Consider the following 27,672-nt stretch of genomic DNA (forward strand, 5'->3'; position numbering starts at 1 on the left):
AGGTAGCTCCGGAAAGCTACTGGTTACTGGGGGATAGAAAGTGCTCTGAAAAAAAGGACCCTCAGAAGTGGTAGAAGTGCACCAAATAAAGTTGTGCAACTGTGGTCTCTGCAGGGGAGAGGGTAGGCGGAAGCACAGTGCAACATGTGAGAAGGTGTCGCGGCCGGGGCATTGCAATAGTCTAAGTGACTAGTAACTAAGGCTCTTATTACAATGTTACACTTGCACAAAGACATGAATGGGCAAATCCTCGGTATAGAATGGTGAATATGGTCGTAAAAAGTCGAGGAATGGTAAACAGAAAATAATAAAAGTAGTGGAACACTGCTCCTGACCGTTCCCTCTCACAGGTTCTACAGCGAGCCTTTGTTTTTCTAATTGACCCTTCAAAGCAGCAGAGGCATTCATCCTCTAATGAGATTCTTCTGGGCAGAGGGCATGAGCGAGCAATATGTGGCAATTCCCTTGTTATTATTCCTTTTTTAGTAACTGATAAAGTCCAAAAATGCACACCCTTTCTGATCATAATGGTTAAGATGTATTCGGTGACAGACGAGTGTGTAAAGCCATGACTATCTATGACAGTAAACCTTCCATGTAATACCCACAATAGGTGTCCATGTATGTGCGCTTGAATCGGGTGAGCGGCTTGAGGAGGCTCATATCTCAAAAGCCTCTTCTGCGAGGACTCTGCCCTACTGCCCCAGATACATCTATGCTATAGAAGGAATGTCTAGAAAATTGATTCAATCAAATAAGAGAGCATGAGGGCTGAAGAAAGCAAGAAAAGGCAAGTTTGATGGGCCATACCAGGTGATAGTACGCCCAAGTGCATAGAGGCTTTAACGAGTGCATCAGGTTAACACCCACCCCGTATGGGCACCAAACATTTATGGTTATAAGCATCTCAGGCAAACGGCCAGATTGCTAAGGGATGTTTTCTTTTAATTAAATCAAATATGGGCTGCCAAGGAAATGGCCGCTGGGGCCCCAATCGTAGTCCCTCATCCATTTCCATAGTGGTGGCTGAGATGTGGTGAGCGTTAGAGCAGTAGTCAGAGACGAGAGTGAAGAAGGAAGTAAGGGATCCATTTCCACCCGTTGGTGCAGGGCAGAAACAGGTGGCATGAGGTAGGTGTGGGCGGGTGCGATCAGCTGTCATCTTGCTCTTCCTACAAGCTTTAGCAGTAGGTAAGGCCTGCTTTCCAAGCAAACTGATTGGTGGAAGTGCCCGACCTGGGTGCTAATTATTAATAATCCTTGGCAGTCTAGTGACATGTGCATCAACCAGGCACATACATCTTTACAGTTCAGAAGACCACTCATGACACAGCATGAACAAAATAACTAAAAAGGGAACTGCCCATCCCTGACCTCAACTAGAAAGAGTCCAACTATCCCACAAGAGTCCTCGTTCCACTTGTTTACTCTCTTGATAGAACAACCAAGCTCACCTTGCAGCACAGCGACAGTATTTGGAAACTAGTGGAGCACATGGAGGTTTGGAGAGAGTTAGGCACAGAGATGCAGAAGTGGCTTAGTAATCCGGATTGTGGAGACCTGAATCAGAAACAACAAGGATAGGGTTCCTTTAGGCCTCTCACCCAGGCAGGCTCTTTCCCCTAACTCAATCCAAAAGATGGCATGTCTTTAATGAGCTGCAAGCAGAACACAGGTCTTTCCCATGCTACATATGCATTGCGGCAAAGTATAGCGCAGTGGCGGGAGATGCAGGAGGATGTGTGCCGGGGTGAGGTAGTGGGCGGGTAGTTAGTAGGGAATAGGGCCTTTATGGGCGTAGGACCAGGGACATCATACGTCCCATGCAGATGAAGAGGAAGCTGAAGATTGATGACCGTTGAAATGGGGGAGTTAAAGGCGGGTGTAGCCCCGTTCTTTGTCTGTGCTTGCGATGGGGTGGGATTAAAGGGAGGACTCCCCTTCGAGGAAGAGGGTCGGGGAGTGAGCAATGAGGGGCAAGCTGCAATGTATTTACTGAGTGGGGAAAACCCACCCAGTATATAAATTAGAAGCAAAGCCATGGAACCGTCCTACAAAATGCTTTAACCAGCGGCATCTCGTGCATTCCGCAGATCCACAGAGCTGAATATGTTTGAGCAATTCGGAACTAAGAGTTTGAAAGGATCTTACCTTTTTTTTGCAGTCGAATGCGAATCCTCGGTCCATGAAACAGCTACGTCATTACGAACCTCAGCACAGTGGCGGGATAATGGCCCAGGTTTAGAGCGAGCTCGAGACATCGCTGCGTGCATATCTTTTCGTAGGTGAGGAGCTTAAAGGTGAAAAAGAACACCTTACCTTCAGCAAATAATATAAAAACAGCAAATGGACAGTGCTCTATATTATTTAAGAAATACATTTTTGGTCTATTATGGCAACCGAATCAATGTTTACAAAAGCATATGCGACACTGCACAGACTGTTAGAAATAACTACAGTGGGATTATATGAAAAGTCAGTCTGCATGCAATCTTAAAACCTGCACGAGATTAGTGCAGTGAAAAGCTTAATGCGTGGTTTCCATTGCTAGTCTCCTCTATGAGCTCCTTTCCTCGTGCCTCGTGAAGTCATCCCCAGGTATGATTAGACAAGTCAAATGGAAGAACCAACCCAGACAGTTTCAAGTGACACCCCAAATCACTGAATGGGTTGGCGTGTGCCTCCAAAGCCGCCCGCTTCCAGATCCACAGGATTACATGCAGCCCACTGTGGTAGTGACCAACCGTCAATAACATCTTGTGGGGTTCTTGCAGAGCCCAGCGCTTAGTAGTTCGTCACTTCAAGACACTAAATTGATGAAGTGGCAATCTATCACTGTAACTCCTGAAGTGTTGGAGGAAAGTTTGGCACTCTGCCTGAGGAGTCGATGGTTTAAGGTGTGTGCGAGCACATCTGGGTGTCTGGCAGATATTGGAGCTGTGAAGCTTGACTCGGCCCTTTGTGCACAGCAGTAACAGAACAGCATCTTCACCAGAGCCCTGCTGCAAGAGTGTCCTCTAAGCAGAGCTCCTGCTGAAAGTCTGTCACTAAGTAGGACAAAATCTGGCCCAGTTCACTACAGGGCACATAGATGCCTACAAGGCAGGGGAACCTCATTTAAAAGCAGTGTCCAAGTCTTCCCATGACAAACAAGAACTGTCTTCGTCCTGAATACTTTGATGTATTAAAGAGGTGCCCTTAAACTGAACTGAGCTCCTAGCATACTGCTAAGACTTATGAACTTCACAATTATACTCCATTATGTGGGTACCGCTAAATTACGCACATGATACAAGGAGGGGCAGTAAAGAAGTAACCTGCAGCGTTGCATTCCTGGCTCTGAAAATTCCTTCAATTTCATAAGAAGCATCAGATATCTGACTAGTCCAATGGACGCCTGCCATATTGTATACTTGCAAGAAGCCCAATGTGTGCAGATTTACATTTAGACAGCATTTAAACAATTTTTAAACAATTGGATTCAGAGATGCTAGTTTCGGCACCATCCATGCTTGATCTCTCTATTGCGATAGGAATTTCGCTCTGCATTGATGCATGCGCATTTCTAGGGCTACGTCAAGCTTGCAATGGATTATAGGTCAGTCCTATAATCCATTTCCAGAGCCCTGGATTTATATGTATATGGCAATAATCGATTAAGACCACATATTGTTAAAAGACGATTACAGTTTTGCAGTGTCCTGCCACCTTTTTAGCACTAACTCGTGTCTAAAATATTGCTGTAAATTCCTTCAAAGATGGCTACTCAGGTGAATGACTCCTTGTGTCAATTACTGTCATTTCTTTACCATGTCCCGCATACTTGTGTGTGAAACGGACCATGTTGTTACAGAATGCGAATGCTACATTACTGGTTGCAGAGACTCTCAATGTTGCCATTTATTGGCCCTCCCCCAATCTGTGGGTCTGAGACACAGACAAGAGCGCATACAGAGGTCAAGGGGCAATAACTAGAATGATTAGCTATTAGCTAGCGGTCAATAAAGCGAACAGCATAAAAACACTGCTAATGACACATGCATGATCTAGCTATGTCTCTGCCCATTGATTGAGAGAGATTCCCGATCTCAGTAGTTCATCATTGCATTCTCAGAAATAGGTTTTCCCGACTATTGCACTCTAGATTATCCATAGTTTCATAATTAGTGTCAGTAAGTGAACCTGACAATGCCTTCAGGAGCTCTACCACCGCATGAGAACTTGGTCTTAAGTGCACAAATCAGTGACTAGGGACGCTCCAGAACAGAAGCATAAAGGAATGATGTGCTCAGAAATATTATTGGCCAAAAAGATGACCAATAATAAAAAAATACCTAAAAAATATATATTTTTGTCCCTATGTGAAGTATTGAGCAAATGAAGCTCAAACTTTAAAATGGAAAGCACTAGGAGGCATCCATTTTGTGAAATGGATGCCGCCTGTGCTTGCCTTTGCAGCACTAATGAAGCAAAAGCCAGCCAGTTGTAGTAAACAAAATCTACCACTGGGTGGCTTTTGCCACATTGGTGCGGAGGACGGAGACCAGAGACTGCAGGTAGGAAAGCTGCAGCTGCATCTCGGTAAGTGGCTGGAGGAGCCTGGAAACTTAGAAATAAAACCGCAGCTTTTAAAATGTTGTATTTATATTTGTGGTAGCTTCAGTTGTTGTATTTAAAAATGCTGCAGGTTTCCTTCTAAGTTTCTTGCGCTCCTCTGAGCCGGAGGAGCCTGAGAAACTTAGAAAGAAAAACCACAGCATTTTTGAAACACAACCGCAGAGCCCCGGAGACCAAAGTGAAAGCCGCTGCAGGCAGAAACCCAATGTGGGTGTTTTGAAATGCCGCAGTGTTCCTGCCTGCAGCATCTTTTACTTTGGGGCTCTCAGACTCCCTGGGGGAGCCCGCGAGCCCCAAAGTGAAAGCCGCTGCAGGTAGAAACACAACGCGGGTGTTTTGAAATGATGCAGTGCTTCTCCCTGCGGCAGCTTTTGCGTGGTGTCTCCTGGGCTCCCCCAACCTTGAGGGAGTCCAGGAGATTCCAAGCGAAAGCTGCCGCAGTGAGAAATACAACGTTTTTGTATTTGTAAATGCCACAGTATTTACAAATCCAAAAACCTTGTTATTCTGAATGTGGCAGCTTTCGCTTGGAGTCTCCTGTACTCCCTCAGCATTGGAGGAGCCCGGGAGACTCCACGCAAAAGCTGCCGCTTTCAGAATAACAACGTTGTTGTATTTATGATTTCCGTGGTTTTCCAACCACAGCAATCACAAATACAACAACGTTCTAATTTTAATTGACGCGCCTCGGCTTTTTGCTTTCATTTTACATTTTCTGTGCTTCCCTGGACTTGGGGAGCACAGAAAACGTGAAAATGAAAGTGAAGGCAGCCTCCTCAGCTCTGCTCTGGCTGCAGTAAGCAAAAGCTCCCAGCTCCCAGTAGGGGGCTTTTGCTGCTTGTTTAGTGCCGCAAGGGCAGAGCTGAGGAGGCTGCCTGAAATCACAAAATGGATGCTCCCACGCAAACACTTTGAGCCTTGTCTGCTCAAAGTGTTTACATAGGAACTTCCATTCAAAATATGTCTAAACTATGTTTTAGACTATTGCCAATCATTTTAGAAATTAATATTTCTGAGCGCAGCATTCCTTTAAAGGGATGTATGCATGTGTAACAACACCTCGGCTAATTCTGCACATTAGATTGCTGCGCATAACTTGTCTCTCAGCTGTCTAAATGGAAATACGTAGTGGCAAAATAACAAGGCTTCGCCTCAGGGAATGGGGCAAATTATTGTTGGAAACCCAACGCTTCAAAATCGCAGGTTTCAGTCCTTATAATATCAGAGCTTTCATCAGGTCCAACAAATGCTGCTACTGATGTGACAACTCCAAAGACGTCACTAGAAGCCCTGTACCTCATTCGCTTTACACATTTGGGGCACAAGGCTTGTGAAATAATGCAATGAGAAAATTAACAGAATTACTGGTGCAGTCATTCTGCATGAACCAATCACTTGTATTGGAAGTGCTCTTGTCTGTGCTAGTTTAGCTGGGGTACGTTGGCAACCATATCCGGGACCTTGAGAGCTGCCATGATGTACATTTCTATATTAAAGTTCTCTTTATGCTGGGTGCATTGGGCAGTCCCACTCAGTACGTGGTTCAAATGCACAATACCACGTAGAAAAGCCAGTATCAGCTAATAATGTCAACATGAAAAAAGTCGTCAGGTTGGCGACTCTTTTTAAAAATGAATTAATGATGTACCCTCCAGGCTATGAAACACTTTCACCAAATATTCTAGGACTGGAGGTAATAATATATAATTATACTCCTCCTAGAATATTTGGGGAAAGAATTTTGGTAGCCAGGAAAAATGACGACTTTTTCACAGCGACATTATTACATGGAGCCGAACAGCCATTGCGTTCACATACATGCTTTCCACTTACCTGATGGTACACCAGAAGCATTGCAAAGTTGCATTTAGCAAAGCTGCTTATTTGTAAGAAGTCTGCTGCTCAAGGCGTGCACTAAATATAGTACACAAGAGAAAAGGACACACAGAAGATATTAGTTCATGCCGCCGCTAAGAGTTGGGACGTTTCTGTGAGACACAGTACTCTGCTATGTAAAAGCCACAAGCTTGGATGTTCAGCATGTCATCGTACACGCAAGAGTTTCGGCGGCGGTCATTGGTAGTAGTGGTGGTCAGAGGCCGGTCTGGTCACGTGACAGACATGCATAGGCAGATAGATGACATGCCATCATGCGCATATTAGCTACTGAAACCTGCAATAGGGGAGACCGGCAGGTTTTGGCCAGTACATCGGTCTAAATTTTCGCCAGACACATTTGATATCTTTACGTGATCTGCTTCAGAAATGGCCACAGAGTTGTAGGGCATTAGCCATGCCTTGTGGGTGTCTGTGAAAGCATGGGAATATGAGCCTGCAGCACATGCTTTTGTGTCTGCGCTTATTGTTACTGGGTCTTGTGGGTTACGGATCTACCTGCAGTAGCAGATGCAGTGAAGCAATTGTGCCTGCAATTGGCCTTACCTTGTCGATCGTCCACGGAAAGCGGTTCTTCAACGTGTGGTTCCACTATTTTTCCTTCATGTGTTCCCAGTGTCCCCTCGAGACAGCAGATTTCACTTTCATTAATCTTTAGGTCTCCGTCAGGTGTGTGCTTGGGAGATGTCCTTTCACATGTGTTCTGCTCACACAGATCAGGTGAAGGTTCAATATTGGCTAAAGCTGGTCCTAATACCACCACGTCGGGCCGCACATCAGTTGACATTTTCTCGAGGCCTTTTCCTTGAGTCTGCATCTGATGATAGGTGCTGTCATCCGGTGATGAGAACCAAGGATCCTGGGTAGTGTCCGTCGGGTCACTAGGAATATCTCTTATGGGACACAGAGGAGAAGGAAACACATATTTTGCTAACACTTCTTTGTTCTTTTCTGAACGTTGTTCTTTAACCTTAGTGTGTCTTTGCTGGACAGGGAAGCCCTCTTCTGCATTGCATATGTCAGGGGGTGATATTTGTATTTCACTATTCATGATTTTAATGGATAATCTGTTTTGCTCCTTGCAGAAAACCATAATGGTCTCACCAAGCATTGAATTGTCCCTGCTCTCACTAGGCAACACATGTTCACTGCTGTCTATCATCTGGCTGGATCTTCTACTGAGGGCCCATGCTTCATGTTCTACTTCACCAGTGTCTTGCATTCTGGCGGGAGCGGCTTCTTTTTCGCTACTTCCATGTAAAGTCGATCCATTCTGATCTTCTTCTTGGAAGATCTCTAGATTTACCTTCTTCCTGCGGTCAACAATCATCTCTCCTGGGTGGGTCTGTGTGGGTTCAGGGTGCTGAGAAGAGATCTCCCTAAGCTCCTCTTTTATCAAGGCATCCATGAAACAGTGATCACCTTCATAACCTAACTTTACAGTGGATTTGGTGTAGGCGGGCATGATGGCAGCATGTTCGTCTGTTTTAGCCATTCTTATGCAATTATCAGCTTCTTCTGTTCCATTGCAGGTCCTCAGGGTTATGTTAGCGTCACCTCCTACACCAGCCCAACCCTTATCTGTTAGAATGTGACGCATGCTAAAAGTGGTTGACATTTCCTGCTCAGCTGCAATGGCTGTTGAAGCGTCCTCATGAACGTCTTTTGCTTTTTCTACAGAATCTGCATCTACTTCTGGTTTACACTGGGATTGTGTCAACACAGGCGCTGCAGAGGGCTTTGTTTTTGAGCAATCCAAAAGCATACCCCCTCTTTCAGATTCTACCTCCCGATCCCTCTCCATGTATTCACTTGATACAGTTTCATTTAATAGATAGTCTTTCATCAGTGTCTTGACTGAAATGTCCATGCTGATTTCGGCTAGTCCATCAGTTTCCTGCTGATCTACAGCAGCTGCGTCTGCCAAAGTGCTGATTTCTTGAGAAGGTGGGATAATGTGAACATCATCACTATAATTGCCCGGAGAATGTTGGCCAATGCAGACACTGGTGTCAGGTTGGTCCCAAAGGTCTAGCTGATTCCTATTCCCTTCCATGTTCTCTTCCAAACCTTGACTGAAGGCTTCAAGGAGACTTTTAATTTCATAAAACAACTCACCCTCACTCTCACTTATTAAGTCACTGCTGGAATTCTCTGAAACTGAAAGCTGGGGCGGATAGCAGCGATCAAGTGCCCTCTCATTGGTTTGAAGAAATTCATTCTTTATGTCGGATGGTACACCAGCTACCTCTTCCAGACTATCTTCAGCTACATGGACACAAGAGCTGGCATCTGAGTAGCAGTCTGTAATTTCATCTAATCCACTGGAGATATCTTCTTGGTCAAGATCGAAAATGTATGTTGGGGGCATGGGGAGTGTTTCAGTGCAACTACCAACCTCAGATCTGTTAATGGAATTGCGAGGAGGATCAGAATCCAAACTAGAATTGGAGATTGCAGCATTCACGTTAGCGTACATCAAAGTAGAAGACTGTATTTCCTCTGTTAGTTCTTTATCATAAACACTGTTCAAATTTTCCTGGACATCACTCGTTAAGAAATGACTTTGAGAGGCCCCCGCCTCATTTATATTTGCACGGAATGCAGATAAATTACCTATTTGTACATTTGCTTCAGTTGTTTTAACAGATTCTCCAATGTGTATGAAAGATTTTATTTTGTCCTGTGCACTTGCATTTGGTGGTTGGTCAAGGGCCCCGGACAGCGGAATTTGAAATACTATATTCTCCCTAGCCAGAGAGTTGAAGATTGGATACTCGATAACCATAGCACCCAGAGTACTTTCTGGATCATCACACACAAAATTGCTGCCGATGCCTGTATCTTCACAAACACATTCTTCTACCTGATCATACGAAGAAGACATCTCGTGCTCACCCGGAGGAAATCCAAAGGTTTCAGAACCTGTATGGGAATCTAGACCAGACAAATATGGATTACAAAGAGTGTCAAAGAAAAGATCTGAACTCTCTTCTTTGTTGCAAGTTAGTACATGTGAGTCATTGCCATAATTGGTGGCATCCACTCTTTCTTGAAATATCTCATTCTCAAAGAATAGTCTTTCTCCTTTCTCAGACTTTGAAATATCATAATGATCAATTGGAGCCCAGCTTGTGGAATTGAAACCATATTTACCTTTGCAAATGTTTGGAGCCAGTGGACAAACGCTGCTGGGATCGAGGAAGGCTGAACTGATAGAGTGTGATGTGCTATCTGGCACAGACTCACAAATCCCGTTTTCCAGTACAACCGCATTCGGCACTTGGACATCATGGATCTAGGGAGACAAAATACGAAATTAACCATGACAACAATCTTTGCTTCGTGGGAATCACATGTGGCAAATTCTTAGTCTATGTATACAATGTTAACAAGAGCAGTGTTGCAAGTATTATTACTTTGATGTGCATTGTTTTCTACAGTTTCTGAGAAAAGGGATATTATATATAACCATTGGCAGCAGAAACATTTGCTCATTCCCCTACCTTCTGCAACATCATTGACTCTATGTGATATACAGCTTGTTTTTACCTTTACAGTATGACTGACCCCTGTAATAACCACACAGCTTCTTAGACTGTAATAACATATTTTACTCATTGGGCCCAGGTGGTTTCAAGAGTTGACCATCCTTACTGTCCTACTCTTAGGCTTCTCTTGCAGTGTACAGGTTTTATCATGTTGCATGGTATATTAGATTCCCAAGAGTTACTCCTTTTGACTAGGCTATAATACGTAGGTTCTTGAGAATCAATTTCGTACGCTGATCTCTTTTCCCCTGCCTCTGATCTATTCTCATTCTTTTAGGGAGGGGACACCTGAAACATGTAACAATAATTAAGGGGAACATTCAGTGGGTATACTGCATCTATTGGTTCCTCTCCTTATGCACCCCAACAATCCCAATCAAACCAACTTCAGAACTGTCTGGCGGTGGCATTTCACTGGAAAGCCTGCTCGGGAACCTGGTATGGTCAACATAGCTCATAAAACCCACCATTCCTGTACTGATGGATTTCTGTGTTTGTCACTCTTTCAACTTGACTTGAGCCTATTTGGTATTGGTTATAATTATTGGTATGTGCATCCTATGAAGCACATTGCCCTCCCAATAGTGCAACTGAGGTATGTGCATCCTATGAAGCACATTGCACTCCCAATAGTGCAACTGAGATATGTGCATCCTATGAAGCACATTGCCCTCCTAACAGTACAACTGAGGTATGTGCATCCTATGAAGCACATTGCACTCCCAATAGTACAACTGAGATATGTGCATCATATGAAGCACATTGCCCTCCCAACAGTACAACTGAGGTATGTGCATCCTATGAAGCACACTGCCCTACCAATAGTACAACTGATATATATACCATCGAAATGAAAGGAATAGACACAAATGTACATTGTTTACGCATGTCAGAGAATATATATGAACCACAGTTGCTTGCTATATCTGTGTGTGATCGGCAATTTCGGATTTCAATCTCTTTGATGCTTTCATGGTCCATACATAAGGTGCCACTGAGTTGGCGAAGTGTCTGCCAAGTGCAATTGCATCATTTGGCACAGAGGGCTCTGTGGGCCTGAGGCAGGGATGTCGAAGAACAGTAGCCTTGGTTGTCTTTGAGTTTACTTGTCCTCTCTTGGAGTTTGGAGAGAACCTATCCCTGGAGCTGAACATTCATAAGGTACTGTTGGTAGAACGGTTTGATTTCTTTTAGACTATTTTTCAGACACTAGCCTGTGTATTAGGGTACAGAGATGTTCTGACCTTTGAAATTATCATGTTCCCTTCCAATATATAGTTTGAGTAAGACAACTGAACAGCCTATGCAACTAAATCTCTGAAAACAAAATAAGTTGACAATGCTATAATGAGTGCAATTGAGGAGCCTGTGACTCTGCGTGGCGTGCAATTAAGCTAAGTGTTGTAACAAGAAAGGAAGCCCAGGGATAATGAAATACTGAATTCCTATTCTTAATGTAACAGAGGATTGATGGATGATAACTCTTTATAATGGATTTGTTAGAATCTAGAAAATGACGTAAACCTGGGGATACAGTGGAAAAAGGTGCATGAAATTAATATTTTAAGCTCCAAATATAAACATGGAAGCAATTTAACTGCACACCGAGTAAACTCTAATGCCTTGAAAGAGCAAGATCTTAGTGATCTTTTGAGAACTCTGTCTCCCCCTCCTTCCACTTGAAACTAGTAGCCAGTTTATATGACACTATAAAGGCAGAAATGAAATCACACCCATATCTCTTGTATCATAGTCGTGCCCAGACTGTTAAAGTATTGAACTATCATGATAAACTGAATAGAAATTCCTTAGAATGGCCAGTGGTTGTAAAATCTTGCTCGCTATTAGATTTCTCAATGTAACCACTTGCGCCCCTAGATTTGAGCTCTTCCGAACATCTGGATCCCATGAAGAAAGTAGGAGTAGTTGAAGAGACAGAGCTTTGTTCCATATTTGTAGACAAGGAGGCTTGGTTTACACAACCCTAAACTGAAAAAGATGCCTATGCATGAAAAGTCCATACAGAAAAAAAAACATATAGGAAACCACATGCAAGGGGCTGGAACGCACAAGTTAGAATTATAAATGACAAAAATATGACTATGTTGGAAAACACTGATTGGCAGTATGAGCTTATTCCAATGTCTCCACCTTTTAAAAATAAAAGTAAACAATATGAGCAACTAAAAGAGGCATTTAGGAATTCCAAGCATAAACACCAGAAAAAAACATGAAAAGAACAGAAAACTACAAATTCAAGACAATTTGGTAGAACGTGCTGAAGATGTGACTTCACTCTTCTGAGATGGCACTTAGAGCAATTGGAACTCAAGGTCCCTATGGCCCAGATATGTGATGTCATCAATGATATTTGTGATGCCATCTTTTATGTCCTGGGTGTTAGTCTTAGCAGTGCACAGTGGTTGGCACGAGTCATGGTTGCTTAGCTTACCAGAACTGGTGAATTTCTGAGGTTTTTCGATTTTACTTGTAACCATTACGTCCCTTTAACAATGTTTCTTCATTGAATTTCATAGGTTTTTATTAGTGCAACTTAACTTAACCATAACATCCCTTTAACAAGGTTTTTTCAGTGAATTTCATGGGTATTTACCAGTGTATGCTAATTTCTTACAACTTACTAATATCATACTTACCCCAATTTAGCAACATTCTTGTCAAATTTACAAAGTTTCACCTTAAAACTCTGCCATTTCCCACCTTCTAGCATAATTTTGAACACTTCTTTACACATTTTGCTATTTTTTTCCACTGTTTTTGTGTCCGTCGATGTTCCCAAACGTCTGACGTCATCGCAGACTATTCGGACAGTGTCACGTGACCGCACACGCACGTGTGGCATGATGACGTGTTCGAGAACTCGTCCGTACTTTGTGAACAGGGCCGTGCTTCGTAGACAGTTCGGAACTGCACTTTCTAGAGATCTAGGAATTTTCAAGCTCAAAATGTTCCCCTTGCACATCTCCTACACCTATTCTTACTCATTATACATTAACAATCTAGTGCATAGCACATATTGAATAATATTAGCACAACTTATATTTATCTTAAAAATGGCATCAGCTATTGCCAACCCTCCTGCCTAAGAGCCACCACCACCACCAGAGCTGGAGGACCTACACAGCAAAAAAGCACAGTACTTCCAAAGACAATGGAGAGGACCAAGAAGTTGAGGTAGAGAAAGTGTCTACCTCTCGCACAAGAGAGAATCATGAGTGTGGCAGTTATTTACCACTGTTGGGAATGTACCAAAGGCTAAAGCTACCAAAGTGAAATGCACTGAGTGCAACGTTGCACTCAGTCATGGACTATCTGGATAGTACTCCTACGGGACCACCTCCATGTGCCGCCACACCCAATCCAAACACTGCAATGCTCTCAAAAAGGATGTTCCTTTCTTAGCAAGTAGTAGGCTGTCTTCCTCCACCTCATCTTCCTCAACCAATACTGTAACCACGCAGCCTACTTGTCTGGGACACAAAATCCCAGCAGCTACCTTGCAAGCAATAAAAGAGGCTGTTGATCCATATCTTTCGAAGACAACAGTCCTCTGTAAATATTGCAACACACAACTCTGCAGGAGGAGCTATTACAAAGTGTTTTTGAAGCTGTAATCAAGAAGTATGCGAAACACTGACCCCTACCTTAGATGTAACATATGCACAACATCTTCCCCAGTTCACCTGCCCCTTCATATTAATACTTGTTGCCTGTTCCTTCATTTCCCTACCCACCTTACGTTGTAAGCTCTCCTGCAAAAAAAAGAAAAAATAAACAAACAACAAAAAAGGGTTCCGTTAGGAACCACCTTTCACAGTTAAAACGTAGAACAAAAAATAAGTTTTATAGACTCCATCTACTTTACATTTCCCAGTAAAGTACATAGGCTCAAGAAGATTTTCCAAAATTTCCATTAGCATTTTGTGTTATTCTAATGGAAATAATGTGGCGTTCATCCCCCCTTGCAGGAACTGGGATCGGGGATAACGGCCTGCAAGCCCAAGTTATTGGCCCAAGCGAAGCAAGGGCAGATAACGAGGGTTCCGGACTGTTATCCTCATTCCAGCTCCTGCAATGAGGGATGAAGGCCATTAACACCCCAGGTTGCCATAGCGGTAACCAGGGATGCTAAGAAAAAAATAGATTTTTCTTCCTACACCGGGACGCGCACTGCATCCCACTGTAAGAAGGAAACTCCTTTTCCAAGATAGCCACCATGGAAAGGGAAGGTGTGACTCCATACAGAGTCCCTCTTCCCTTTCCATGGCGGCCTGCAGAAGTCAAGGAGAGAGAACCCTATGACCATATTACCACAAGCACATTTTGTTTTCCCTTTCAAACCTATTCCAATTTGGAAAAACCTTACCGCATAGCTCGTCCCTGGTGGACATGGCCACTTTGTCCCCATTGGTCGTCCCTCGTGGTCATGGCCACTAGCCAGATTGTCCGGGCCATGACCTTATGCCATGACCAGACAATCTGGCCACTGCCCATGGCCACAGGCTATACCTCAGTGACCAAGGTATATCACAGTTTTTTGTACCTACATTATGACACTTGTCAAAAAATAAAACACGGACACATTTGCAAAACCATGCCTTCAGGTCCTTGCCAATGCTCCTTACATGTGTTTTCTGGAAATCTGCACATGTTTTATTTTTTTAAAGTCTCAAAATGTATGTACATACACTAGTCATATAACGTAGCCCCCACTTGACAAAATCCATTCAGATTTTGCACAAACATTCAGGGTTGCGTCTCTAATCTTTCTGAAAATGATTGTCCACATTCGTAAAATGGCAACAAAGTTATAAGCCATCTAAAAATGTTGAGCCCCCCTGTAATTTAGCACCCACCCTCAAAAAGATTATGGATCTCGATATAAATAAGTTTGCAAACACATTTATATCGAGATCCATAATCTTTTTGAAAACGTTTGTGCAGATTCATCAAAGGGCACCACATTTATAAGCCTTTACAATATTTTGAGACCCCCCTTTAATATTGCCACCTCTTGACAAAATCCCACCAAACTTTGCAAACACATTTATATCTATATCATTTATATCTAGATCTAAAATCGTTTTGCAAACATTTGTGAAGATTCCTCAAATGGCACGACATTGAAAAGCCTTTACAATATTTTGTTCCCTCTTAACAAAATAGCGTCATACTTATCAAAACCATTCAGAATCAGCATATCATATATTTCAGGGCCTGCGATAGCGGTCCTGTAGTTATGGTTATGTTGCTCAACCCATAGAAAGAGCACAGCTTATAGCTTCGCCCCTCTTGGACCAATCCTCGCGGGGCTTTGCAGAACATGCATATGGCTCCATCAGATTGATCCTGCAAAGTTTGGTGAGGCTTTGCCAAAGGGGGAAAGTTATAGGAGGGACCCAAAATGTGTGGTTTTTCCCATAGATGCAATGGAAAATAAATCTTTCTCATGCCTACAGCCCAAACCGTTAGACGGATTTTCACCAAATATGCGACAGGAGTGGTCGGCTTGGTCCTGAAAGCGTATTTTTGTACATTTGGAATTTCATAGGTTTTTACCAGTGCACCCTTAATTTGCTTCAAGTTCCTTACATTATACCCACAACTAATGTAGCAGCTGGAGAGGTCACTGGCAGTGCGATAGTCTGCAGACAGAAGGTAGCATTCACAAAGCACAGAAGAACAGGGGAGAACAGATAATGTTCTCCCCATCAACCAACAAACACATATACATAAAACAACATTACTTATATGTACTGCAACAAAAAAAAAACCCTTTTGCACAAATGATGACTTCAAAATGTACACATTATTTTTTCTTTTATGACACAATATAATGGAATGCACCAAACACAAACCATAACAGTACACCTCATATTAACACTTCAACACAACTCTTCATAGAGACTCACATCCACCAGCCGCTCATTCCAAAACAATGTCTCATCAAATAGTAAGTACACTGTATTTCTTTCTTTATTATTACCATTCATTATGTGAAAAAGATGTACAAGCAAATATTACAATTTTTATATTTTAACAGAAATGGCAAACACACATGTGTGGTTGGAAGAACATTTTCCAACAGAAGAAATTAGTGAGGATATCATCTCTAATGATAAACAATACATCTTTTAATGTACACAAATAATTTATTTTCTACAGACCTCAGTGAAATAATAAACTCTTATTCTTTATAGTACATAGTTTAAATGAAGAAACAACACTCCCATATAATTATGGAGAATTCCAAGGAACACAAAGACATTCTCTATCCCCAACTGTACATAATGAAATCATGATCTTGTCTGCAAAATTTGATAAACTTAGTAATGACTTTAATTATGTTAAAAATCAGGCTATTAAAAATGTTGATTATCACTATCCTTCTTGCACTGTCCCCTTTGTCCCCAGCAATCATCCCCATCAAATTCCCAAAATATAAATGAATGACGCTTTGACGAAACCTCACTGTCTCCCCTGATCAGTATTGTACAAATCCCAAATTCTCCCATTTATGTTTCCCATTCCAATACCCCATCCCTTTCATAAATAAATGTATTTATTATACTATAAATATCTTGTATATTGTTCTAACATAATAATTTTTATTTTAACCCCAATGAATAGTCTGCAGACAGTCCGACTGTTCAGGGTGTCTGCGGACAGCACGCTGTGTCAGTACATGTCCGTTCTCGCATGATGCACTTTTAATCAGTCCGTGGATAGCGTGCCAGTTCCATGGACACTCACGTGCATGTGCCCTGTGTCTCCCATCCAATGGGTGTCTGCGGAAGGCCGTCAGCACCGCAGACGTCCCCGGACATCATCATGTGACAGCACCCGTGCAGCGTGACAGCGTGTCCATCACCACAGGCAGTTTAAAACTGGTTCTTCTGCCAATCTAGGGTGTTTGAAGTTGAATGATTACCCTTGCAGAGCTCCTAGACCCAATCTTAGTTGATCTACCAACTTTTTACACTTTTCTTTTTTTTTTTTTAAACTTTTATTTTTGTTGACAGAGGCAGATAGCATACACACATACATCGGGACAATAAGAACAAATTTGGTGTACATATACATGGATACAAGGACGTATATGCAAAAGGTAGGCAGCGGAGGTCAATTAGCAACAAATCATGAGTCACCAACATCTTAGACAGCAATTGGAGAAGACCGGGAGGACCCGTCCGTCAAGGAGGTGTCATTTAAACTATTCAGATAGCTATTGAAGGCAGACCAAATATTATGGGGACGGGAACGGGTCGGGAGCATGCCCAGGAATCCCTCCACGCAGTTCCGAGACCACGTGAGCAGATTCAGCCATTTTTGATATGTAGGGGGGGTCGAGCTCTTCCAACCCTGCAAGACACATTTCTTGGCCACCACACAACTCACATTCAGGAACTTAACCACATCTCTAGGCTCCCCAGGGCCCCACACCCCAAACAATGCCCCCAACGGGTCGAGGTCGACTACAGAGTCGATAATTGCAGACAATGTCTGTATGATCTTAGACCAGAATGTGGCCAGCTCCGGACAGGCCCAGAACATGTGTAGGTGGTCAGCACACTCAGCACCGCAGCGAGGGCAGAGCCGCGGATCAGAGCGTGCAAATCTTGATATTCTACCCGGTGTATAATACAGCCTGTTGAGCAATCTATATTGTATGGTGCGGTAACGGAAGTTCAAGGACACCCCACTGGTATGAGAGCACATTTTTTCCCACAGTTGGTCAGTAAGTTCCGTTTCCAGCTCAGCGGCCCAATCCTCCGGTGCCCTGGATGGTCGGGGAGGGGCGGCAGACAGCAACAGTTTATATAATGAGGAGACCACTCCACGGGCACTTCCCGAATTAGCAATATAGGCAACTCCAGGGGAGTCCCGGGGTTCAGCAGGAAAGTCAGGCCACGCGCTGAGGAAGGCTGCGCGTAGCCTGTAGAACTGCAGCAGCTCCATAACTGAACCAGAATGCCCCAGCCTCCACATCTGCCGTGTTATGAACTGCCCTTCTGGATAAAAATCAGTGAGGGCGCGGTATCCCAGCACCTCCCAGTGCCGCGCCAATGCGACGTCGTGCGTGGGTTCCAGCCCGGGAACGTTCCAGGCGGGGAGCCACTTGTAATATGGGTGTTGTTCATCACAGGTTTCAAACAGCTGGCCCCAGGCCTTTACGGTGGTCCGGACCTGATCGATAGGCGAATCCGGTTCGTACTTCCTATTCAGAATCAGAGACATTACGTTACAGCGTGCCCCTGCCAGAACCTCCAACTTGACGTGAGAGTGGGGTGGGGGTCCAGGGTACCAATATGAAGCGAACTGTGCCTGGGCTGCCGTCCAGTATTTTAGCAGGTTCGGGGCTGTGAAGCCCCCTCTGTCATAGGGCAGACACATGTCCGACCACTTCTTACGCACCGCACCAGAATGCCAGAGGAATTGTGCAAGTGTTTTATGGAGGTTTGCAAAGTATCTCCTACCTGGCCAGACGGGGACATTACAGAAGATGTATAATAACTTAGGGAGCAGGATCATTTTCACCAGTGAGAGTCTACCAGCTAGTGACAGTGGAAGGACACGCCAGCGCACAATTTTGGCCTCAGCTTGCTCCGCCACCGCCCGGTAGTTGTCCGCTAGCAGTGTATCCCTGGTCAGAGACACCTGGACCCCCAAATATCTAATCCCCAGCGGGGACTAACGTAACGGGTACTCAGTAACAGGTTGTGACGTGGAACTAGTAAGAGGGAAAATTTCAGATTTGGTGTAGTTTATAGTGAACCCGGAGTATGTGCCAATTCGGGTGATATCGCGTAAGATCGGGTCCAGGTGAACATCTGGGTCTCTCACGAAAAGTAACACGTCGTCTGCATATAGCGAGACGATTTCAGGGGCGTCTTTTAACCTAATCCATTGGTGTGCGTGCCGCTCCCTAATATAGTCGGCCATTGGCTCTATTGCCAGGGCGAATAAGATCGGAGAGAACGGGCAGCCCTGACGGGTGCCCCTAGAAAGAGGGACGTCTGGGAGTTAACCCGTACCCTAGCCACCGGGGAAGTGTATAGCAATTTAATGTACGCTATCATGTTTGGCCCTATACCCATAGTTTCCAGTACCAACCAGGTATATTTCCAAGACACCATGTCAAAAGCCTTCTGGGCATCCAGCGTGACCGCCACTGCACTAACACCCTGATCCATGCGGGCCATGACATTGAATAGCCTTCTAATATTGTGGGACGTCGACCTCCCGGGGACAAAACCTGATTGGTCATCATGCACCATATAAGACATGACCGGAAGAAAACGATTGGCAATCACTTTGGCAAATATTTTAGTGTCCAAATTCATTAATGAGAGGGGCCTGTAAGATCCGCACTCATCAGCAGGTTTTCCCGGTTTGAGGAGAACCGTAATGACGGCCTCCCGCAATGTCGGAGGAAGGGCGCCCAGTCGGAGCGATTCGTTCCAAACTTCCAGTAATTTGGGGGCCAGAATGGCCACATGCTCCTGATAAAATTCCGCTGTCAGCCCGTCCGGACCAGGAGCTTTTCCCTTAGGGAAATTGGATATTACCTCGACTATTTCATCCAACAGAATGGGGGAGTCTAATTGGTCTTTAGTTGCAGGGGAGATGACTGTCGTGGGGATCTGCCTGAGGAGGTAGCGCATTTGAGACTCGCTATGTTCAAGGGGCTGGGAGTATAGGTCAGTCTGCAAAAACTTCCAGGATCTGTTGATCAGTCAGTTGGTCCAACCCTGACCTGTCCTTAATGCTAGCAATCTGTGCTTGACCCCACTCGCCCCTGGCCACTGCAGCCAGTGTCCTACCAGCCCTGTCCCCTTCACCGTATTTGCGGGCCGCCTGTGGGCGACTGAAATATTGAACTTCCCTGATGGCCTGTTCATTAAAAACTTGGAGCTCCTCACTAATCCGAGAAAGGGTGGCTGGGTCAACGGAGGTAGGATGCGCGCTCTCTAGGTCACGTAGTTTGGTTTCAGAGCGGGTAAGAGCTGCTCGTATGGCTCTGAGTACCCCCGCCTCCCTCAATATGGACATTCCCCTGATGAAGACTTTGAAGGCCTCCCAACGGATCCCCAGGGAAGTGGACTGGGATAAATTAAACTCAAAGTAGGACTGTATGTCTGCAAGAATATCCGCCTTAAATACTATGTCCTGCAAGGCTGAAGACTTGAAGCGCCATGTGTTAATTGTGGGAGCAGGAGCTCCCAGGTCCACGGACAGCTAGATAGGAGAATGATCCGATAGGGTGCGCACCAAAATCCGAGTCTCAGCCACCCTTCCCGGGAGCATACTAGACAAAAAAAACATATCAATTCTCGAGGAGCTGTCGTGCACGGAGGAATAATGAGTATATTCACGCGATAACGGATGCATTACCCGCCATGCATCTCGAATATCTAGCGTCGCACTATGCGCTAGGATTCTACGCGCCGCACCAGAAAGCAATCTAGGGGCAGTGCCCGTTCTGTCCAGTGTGGTATCCATTATGAAATTCATGTCCCCACCCCAGAAGATCTGCACTCCCACATAGCCCAATAATATCGCTACCACCCGGTCCACAAATTCAGAGTCCACATTAGGACCATATGTATTAACCAGCAAGTATTCCCTATTGGCCAATGAGCAATGTAGGATAACATATCTTCCTTCTGGATCTACATAGTTCTTGTGGAGTGCAAACTTGAGTGACCTATGAACCATTGTCAGAACCCCCCTGGCCCGGGTCGAGTAGGAGGTGAAATATCTATTGGGGCCCCACGATGGAGCCATGCATCTGGCCAAGTGGCCCTCAGAGTGCGTCTCCTGCAGGAGCAAAATTTTACAGCTATGCCTGTTGGCGTAGGCCATAATTTTACGGGCTTTGGTGTAGTTGCTAAGACCCCGAACATTCCAAGACATCACTACAGTCGCCATTACACGAAGCTAGGGTACATCCCATACTCTTTGCCGGAGTCTAGCTAGTGATTTAATGGAGTCCCCACAAGGATGCACCGATGTCGCGCTTTCTGCCATGCTACCCCCGTCATTTGTAATGCAATCCCAGAAACTCCCAACATCACCACCCACCACCCTCACTGCCCACCCGCAACTTGCAGTGGGAATTGCCCCCCACCCAAATCCTGTGTCCCCAGCCAAACCAGCGCCGGGACCAGCAAACAGACCGGTATTCCCCAACCAAGGGAAATCGGAGAGCACTACCCAATGGGGATATGCCCATATTCTGGCCCAACAGGGGCCACCCAGCCTTAATAGCAAACCAAACATGAACATTGCAAACGCAGTGGGGGCGCTGTAGACGTGCGGACGGCTTCTTAAGCATCATATAGGACGGCATGTGCCGTCAAGTCAAGTTCTGCAGTAAAGGATCCAAGCTCAGGTCCCGGATTCCTCATCACACAGATGAGATCAGATAGCAGTGAAGGAACAGTAAATGAACTCAAGCAGGACCATGCAATGCACGAGGAGCAAGGAGTAATGTCCAAGGGACCAACGTAAACCCCAGGCCGAATGGCCATTCACAGGGTTTAAGTTGCTGAGGTTGCAGTACAATATTACCATTAACACATTCCAGATGAAAGGAGGTAAGTGATAAATAGAATAGGGCACTTCAGTGTTCACATGGCAGCCGCGGGGTCATTTCTTGGATTATGCAATGGTATTTCCGACTCGATGAACTTCACTGCCTCATCGGGGACCATGAAGAAGTAGAGTTTTCCGTTGTGAGTCAACTTCAGTCGAGCCGGGAATAGGATAGCGTATGCGACATTGCGTTCCCTGAGCAGCTTTTTAACGCCAAGAAATTGGCGCCTCTCCTGCTGAACCGCAACTGAAAAGTCGGGGAAAATCCTGACGGTATTAGCTTCCAGGCGCAGCTCTCCCTTCTCCCGTGCCAAGCGTAGGATAAGGTCCCTATCCCGGTAGTTTAGGATCCTGGCGATGATGGGTCTCGGAATGTCACCCGGCTTGGGACGAGGGGATAATGCCCGATGTGCACGCTCGACTGTAAAATGCGGTGACAAAGCTGGATTGTCCAGCAGATCCTTGAGCAAGCTCTCAACAGCATCCTCCATGCGTCCTTTGAGTGCGTTCTCGGGAACACCAATAATGCGTAGATTATTTCTGCGGGAGCGGGATTCCAAGTCATCACACTTAGACTTAACCGCCTTCATGTCTCGTGACAGGGCCGCAACCGTGGACTGCAGTACGTGTATTTCATCCTCATTTGTAGAAATCCTACTTTCAGCCTCTGTTATTCAAGTCCCAGCTTGATCTACACGTGTCTTGAGCGAGGCAACATTGGCATTTATATCGTCCAATTTCTCGTGGAAAGAGGCAAAGTTTTTGGCCATCGACTCCATGATAACTGTGAGGTCAGGTCCCGATGTTCCGGCGTGTGCTTCCACCCCAGATTCTTCTGGCAGGGATGGCGATGAGCAAGCATCAGTCCTTGAAACCGCTCTTGCAAATTTATCCATGGATACTCCCTTGGTGTTCCCCTTCAGTTTATTCGGCATGCTGGATGGTGGTAAAAGCTAACGTGATCAGTGAACGCCGCCCGTGAGGAAACAAGAGACGTGGGGCACAGGGATCAAATCAGGCCACGGAAGACAGACGGCAAGCCTGTCAGGCCCCCGCTGATGTAGATGCAGATAACACTGATAGCGCTGAGCGAGGTGCACAGTAGTCCCAGATGCCGGCCAGCAGCAGTGACCCTCCCCCAGGGAGGCAGAGGTGCCCGCATGGCAAGTCCGGTGATTGCACGGCCCCCGGCAGGAGCGGGCCGCAGGTGATGTCCAGGCGTGGCCAGAGAAGGGCGGGGGGGCGAGGGACCACACCCACACCTAAAGAGAGACAGATAGTTATGCAGGATGGGCAGGATGAGGGAGCCCGCGTCCAGGCTATACAGTCTATCAGGCGGCCTTCAAGGCTCACAGTAGCAGGAACCCAGTGCAGCCCGCAGGCCCCGGTCGCGGCAAAGGCAAGGTGGCTGCTGGCAGATCAAGAACCCGCGGCCGCTCCTGGGGACACAGGCCAGAGGGCGCCAACCCAGGGGAGGGAGCAGGCGTCAAGCAGATGCGGTATTATTAAAGTTGAGGGCGCTCTCCAACATGGATGAAGGGCGTGGGAACCGGGCCAGCAGGGCACCCACCGCCAGGGAGCCCGGCACCAGAGAGCAAAGACCAATCGCCCAGCACTCCCAGGGCATCCAGGATGTAGGCGTTATGCTGCAGGAAGAGTTGTGGTCCAGCGTCAGAGGCAAGGCAGGTGCAGCCAAAGGGGATCCCACTCCTCAGACTGTGTGAACTGAGGAGAATGGACCGGCCCAGGCGCGTGGGGCCGCAAGCCGGGTAGAGGCCGGGGGCACCGCACCCCCCTCACAGCGCATCCCCCCTCCACTCCTCACCTCAACAGCGCAGTCCCACGCCCGCGCTCAGGCTCCCCAGTCCGCCCGCTCCGCCGGGCAGCACGCAGCACAGTGACGGAGCCCGGGTGAATGCCGCAGCCCCAGTCAGACCGAGGCCTCAAACGAAACGGGGCCGCAGACGGCCTCCCAATGTCCAAATCAGGCCAGGATTTCACCAGGAACAGCCTAGTAAAAAGGGGCAACTGCCCAGCCGCAACAGAAGTGTAAGAGGCAACGATACCCGCAGATGTAGGCAGATGTAAGCCGGAGCCGCACGGAGCTCAAAAGCTAAGCAGCCATCTTGGGCTGCTCCACAGCGCCACCCCCCCTTGTTACACTTTTCCAAGGCCTATTTTGGACAAAGTAGTCCAGGGACAGTCATGTGGTCCGCAGACGGCTCCTTTGAAGGGACCCACCCATTACTTTCAATCATTCTCAATCTGGCTTTCCAGAAGAGAACAGCTGACAGCACCTGCTTTGCAGAACAGCTATATTTGCAGCAATGGCATCTGTTATGGCCAGCCCTCATCCCCAGCTGCCATCACCATCTGGAGGGCCTGGAAAGAGGAACAGGCACAAGGATGCAGAAAAGGATGAAGAGGACGATGAAGATCAGGTAGATGAAGTGCCTACCTCCAGCGCCCGAAGTGAGTCCTCAGTGTGGTGATTTTTTTACCACCTCTGTGGGTGTACAAAAGGCTCAGGCAGCCAAGGTCAGAAACACTGAGTGTGGTATCGTACTCAGTCATGTAAAACCTGGGCTGTATTCCTACGGGACCACCTCCATGCTCCGCCACACCAGATCCAACCATTCGGGTGCTCTGAGAAAGGCTTTTCCTTTCTCAGGGAGAAGCAGGTTAACAATCTCCACTCCATCATCGTGGACTGCTACTGCAACCACAGAGCCTACTCCTGTGGGGTAGAGGATCCCGGTGGCCACCTCGCAGGCCATACAGAACACTGTTGACCCTTACCTTTCTAGGGTCACAGTGCTGTGTTTGTACTGAAATGCACCAATTGGCTGGGGGGAGCAGTTTCGTAGTGCTTTCTAGGCCATTGTCAAGGAGCATGAGAAACACTGCCAGCTACCTTAAATTTAGGGCCGACCCAACATTTACCTCTGTCCACCTGCCACTCCATCTCTGTGGTTGGTGCCCTTTTCCTCCCATCCCCCTTCCCTCCCCACCTTACATTGCCTCTCCTGAAAAAAAATGTAAAAGCAGAAAAGAATACAAAAACACAAAATCCTCCCAAAAAACAGTTCCTTTAGGAGCCACCTTTCACATTTAAAAAATAGAACAAAAAAGAAAATCACAGGCCCCTTCACAGCCTGCATATTCCATGGAAAGCATGCTAGTCTGTGGACATCTGGAAAATTCCAAGCGTGAGTTGGGGGAATGAAAATTATGTTAATTGTTTTTGTTTAAAAATGGTGGCTCTTAAAAGAGCCATATTTTTCTCTTTTTTTACTTTTATGTATTTTTTGATTATTTATGATTTTTGGATGATTTTGATTATTTCATTTTATGTAGTAAACTAACAAATATTCTACAGAACCCCATTATTTTTGTAACTTTCAAAGAAAGGCTTCATTTTTTTTCTTCTCTTTTTTCTTTTTTGTTAATTCAACTTCTAAAGAATACTTGAATCCATAAACTGCTTCAATGCCTTGTGAACATTTTCAAGAACAAGCTCGATTGCCCACATCAGTTCGATGCACTACATCTCTTTGAAAAGTGTTCACAATATCAAATTTAATATTTTCATTATGAAAAGATGTCATGCCAACTTCCGCAAAAAGGCACATACAACTTTGTTCATATTGTGCCTTGCTTTCTCAATTTGTGGACAAAATAAATTACATTTGTCTCTGAGCTATCCGAGAAAAAATAATTTTTGAATGTGGCAACACTTCCATTAACTTTTCAATTGTATTCTTCATTGCAAACTGTAATGACATTGTGGTAACATAGCCCAAACTGTTGTATCCACAGTGTACTGCAATGATGTCCAGATGCTTCCAGTGAACCATATTCTCACAAAATGGCAGGAATTCCACCCACTTCATTGCTCGAACTTCATACCATGAAACTTGAAATTCATTGAATCAAAGATTCTCAGTCAATCCACAGTGCTCAAAATACACCTTCAGCCAATGGATCAAAGAGTCTCCCAGAATCCATATAATCTGCTTCCTCAAAGATTTAGCTATAGCCATCTCAGTGCACTCACCAAACAAAACTCCTGCTACCCTCTCTTCCTGTACACCACACCCAGGAAACCTGATTGGCTGTTCCCCTGATGTCTGCGGACATCCATGACTGTCTGCAGTCTCCACAGTCTCCTTTCCATGCCAGGCATCCTAAAAAGACCCAGAGGACACGTGCAGTGTCCGATGACTACCGCATTGACCATGGTCACCGGAGTACAGGGCAGCCCTTCTACCCTTTCTACTTTCATGTTTATAACACTTCCTCATTGGCTGCTTTCAAACAGTCACATCCATTCACAAATCACATAAAAAAATACTACAACCCTGCCATCTCAGTTCAACACTTCAGATTTACTCCTGAACTCTCAGAGTACATGTCTCCTGTTACTCACAGCCAGCTGCATCAAATAATACTGTAAAACTCTCCAAGGTTTCTATTTGCAGATTCAACAACATCTGCATCCAACAAGACATAGTACAGATATGCTTATATTTTTGTCAATTCTTTTACACATGTATGTATACAGTGTCCTGCCACTTCCCCTGTAATGTGCTTCTCAATAAGCATATTCTCTTTTTAACCACTCTATCAAATGCCATGCATTCAGCACCTGCTCACATCAAGAGGCAGTTACTTATAATGCTGTGTGTTTAAAAATGTTTCTTTTTAGAAGCATTTTCATGAAAGTTAAAACATGCATATGTGCAATTATAGCAGCACTGTGTGTTACATGTTTCTAAAAGAAAGGGAAAAGCGAAAAAAAAGATGTGTACAAGATTTTAAAGTGGCACTTGGGGTGTGGAAGTTTAATATGTTGGCAGTACAGGCATACTTGCCAACATGACCCATTCCAAACTATAGGTGCTTAACAAGTCTTGGTTTCTTTCTTTGTATTCTGTGAGTTCTAATACAACCTCTCCCATTACACAACTCGGACAAGTACCAGAATGCAAAAGAAAATACCCAGGCCTAGACCTAGACTGCAAGATTCAAACGTGTCACATTTATATCAAATGAAAATTGAAAATACTGAGCGTTTAAAAATATTCATTCTTAGAAGCATTTTCACTAAAGTAGAGAAATGCATACATACATTTACAGCAGCACTGTGTGTGACCTCTTTGTGAAACAAACATATTTATTTATTTATTTATTTATTCGCATTTGTTAAGCGCACATCAGACCGAAGGCATCGTTGCGCTGGTTACAGTGTTTCTTATACTTGGTTACATACAGTTGTGGTTACAGTGTTTCTTGTACTTGGTTACATACAGTTGTGCCCTTGGTTACATTGGGCAATGGTTATGGTTAAGGTACATGTAAATAGAGAGCAAGAGGGTGTGCAGGTGCGCATGTTAGTTGAAGAGAGCAGTTTTGAGTTGTTTCCTGAAAGAGGGGAGGGATGTTTCTGCTCTGAGGTTAGTGGGCAGTGTGTTCCAAAGCTTTGGTGCCAGGTAGGGGAAGCCTATACCTCCTGCCTTGGATCTATTGATGCGTGGTATGATGAGACGGTTGGTGTATGTAGATCTGGTAGGTCTAATGGACTGGGATCTAGACAGGGTGTCGGATAGGTAGGAAGGTGATGTATGGTTGATGCATTTATGCGTTATGGTTAGGATTTTGAAAGCAATCCTATCCTTGACTGGGAGCCAATGGACCGCTTTCCTAGCTAGAGTGATGTGCTCTCTTTTTGGTATGCTGAGCGCTGCTCTGAGAGCATTATTTTGGGTGGTTTGGAGCTTTGATATGTTGTTCTTGGATGTGCCGGCTAGGAGCGCGTTGCAGTAATCCAGCTTGGCTCCAATGGTGGCTCTTGCTATGGACAGGCAGTTATCTTTAGTTAAGAACGGTTTTATTGCGTTGATGAGTTTGGTACTTAATGCCGAGGCTGAGACTATTGCGCTTACTTGTTTATCCATAGATAGGGTGGCATCTATGTGGACTCCTAATG

General features: G+C 45.2%; 1 protein-coding gene across 1 annotated transcript in view; it reads right to left on the reverse strand.

Annotated features, from left to right (window-relative positions):
- The window catches only part of ALPK2 (alpha kinase 2), a 535,735-nt gene that overhangs the window by 351,845 nt on the left and 156,218 nt on the right, over positions 1-27,672 (reverse strand). Inside the window, exons 2-4 of the mRNA XM_069626477.1 lie at positions 9,670-9,811; positions 7,060-9,450; positions 2,152-2,293 (exon numbers count right to left, since the gene is read on the reverse strand). Of these exons, the coding sequence (XP_069482578.1) occupies positions 2,152-2,293; positions 7,060-9,450; positions 9,670-9,811 (2,675 nt within the window). The remainder of the gene's footprint in view (positions 1-2,151; positions 2,294-7,059; positions 9,451-9,669; positions 9,812-27,672) is intronic.

This window comes from Ambystoma mexicanum, chromosome 6p, assembly GCF_040938575.1.
Source record: "Ambystoma mexicanum isolate Mex_15411 chromosome 6p, UKY_AmexF1_1, whole genome shotgun sequence".
NCBI lineage: Eukaryota > Metazoa > Chordata > Amphibia > Caudata > Ambystomatidae > Ambystoma > Ambystoma mexicanum.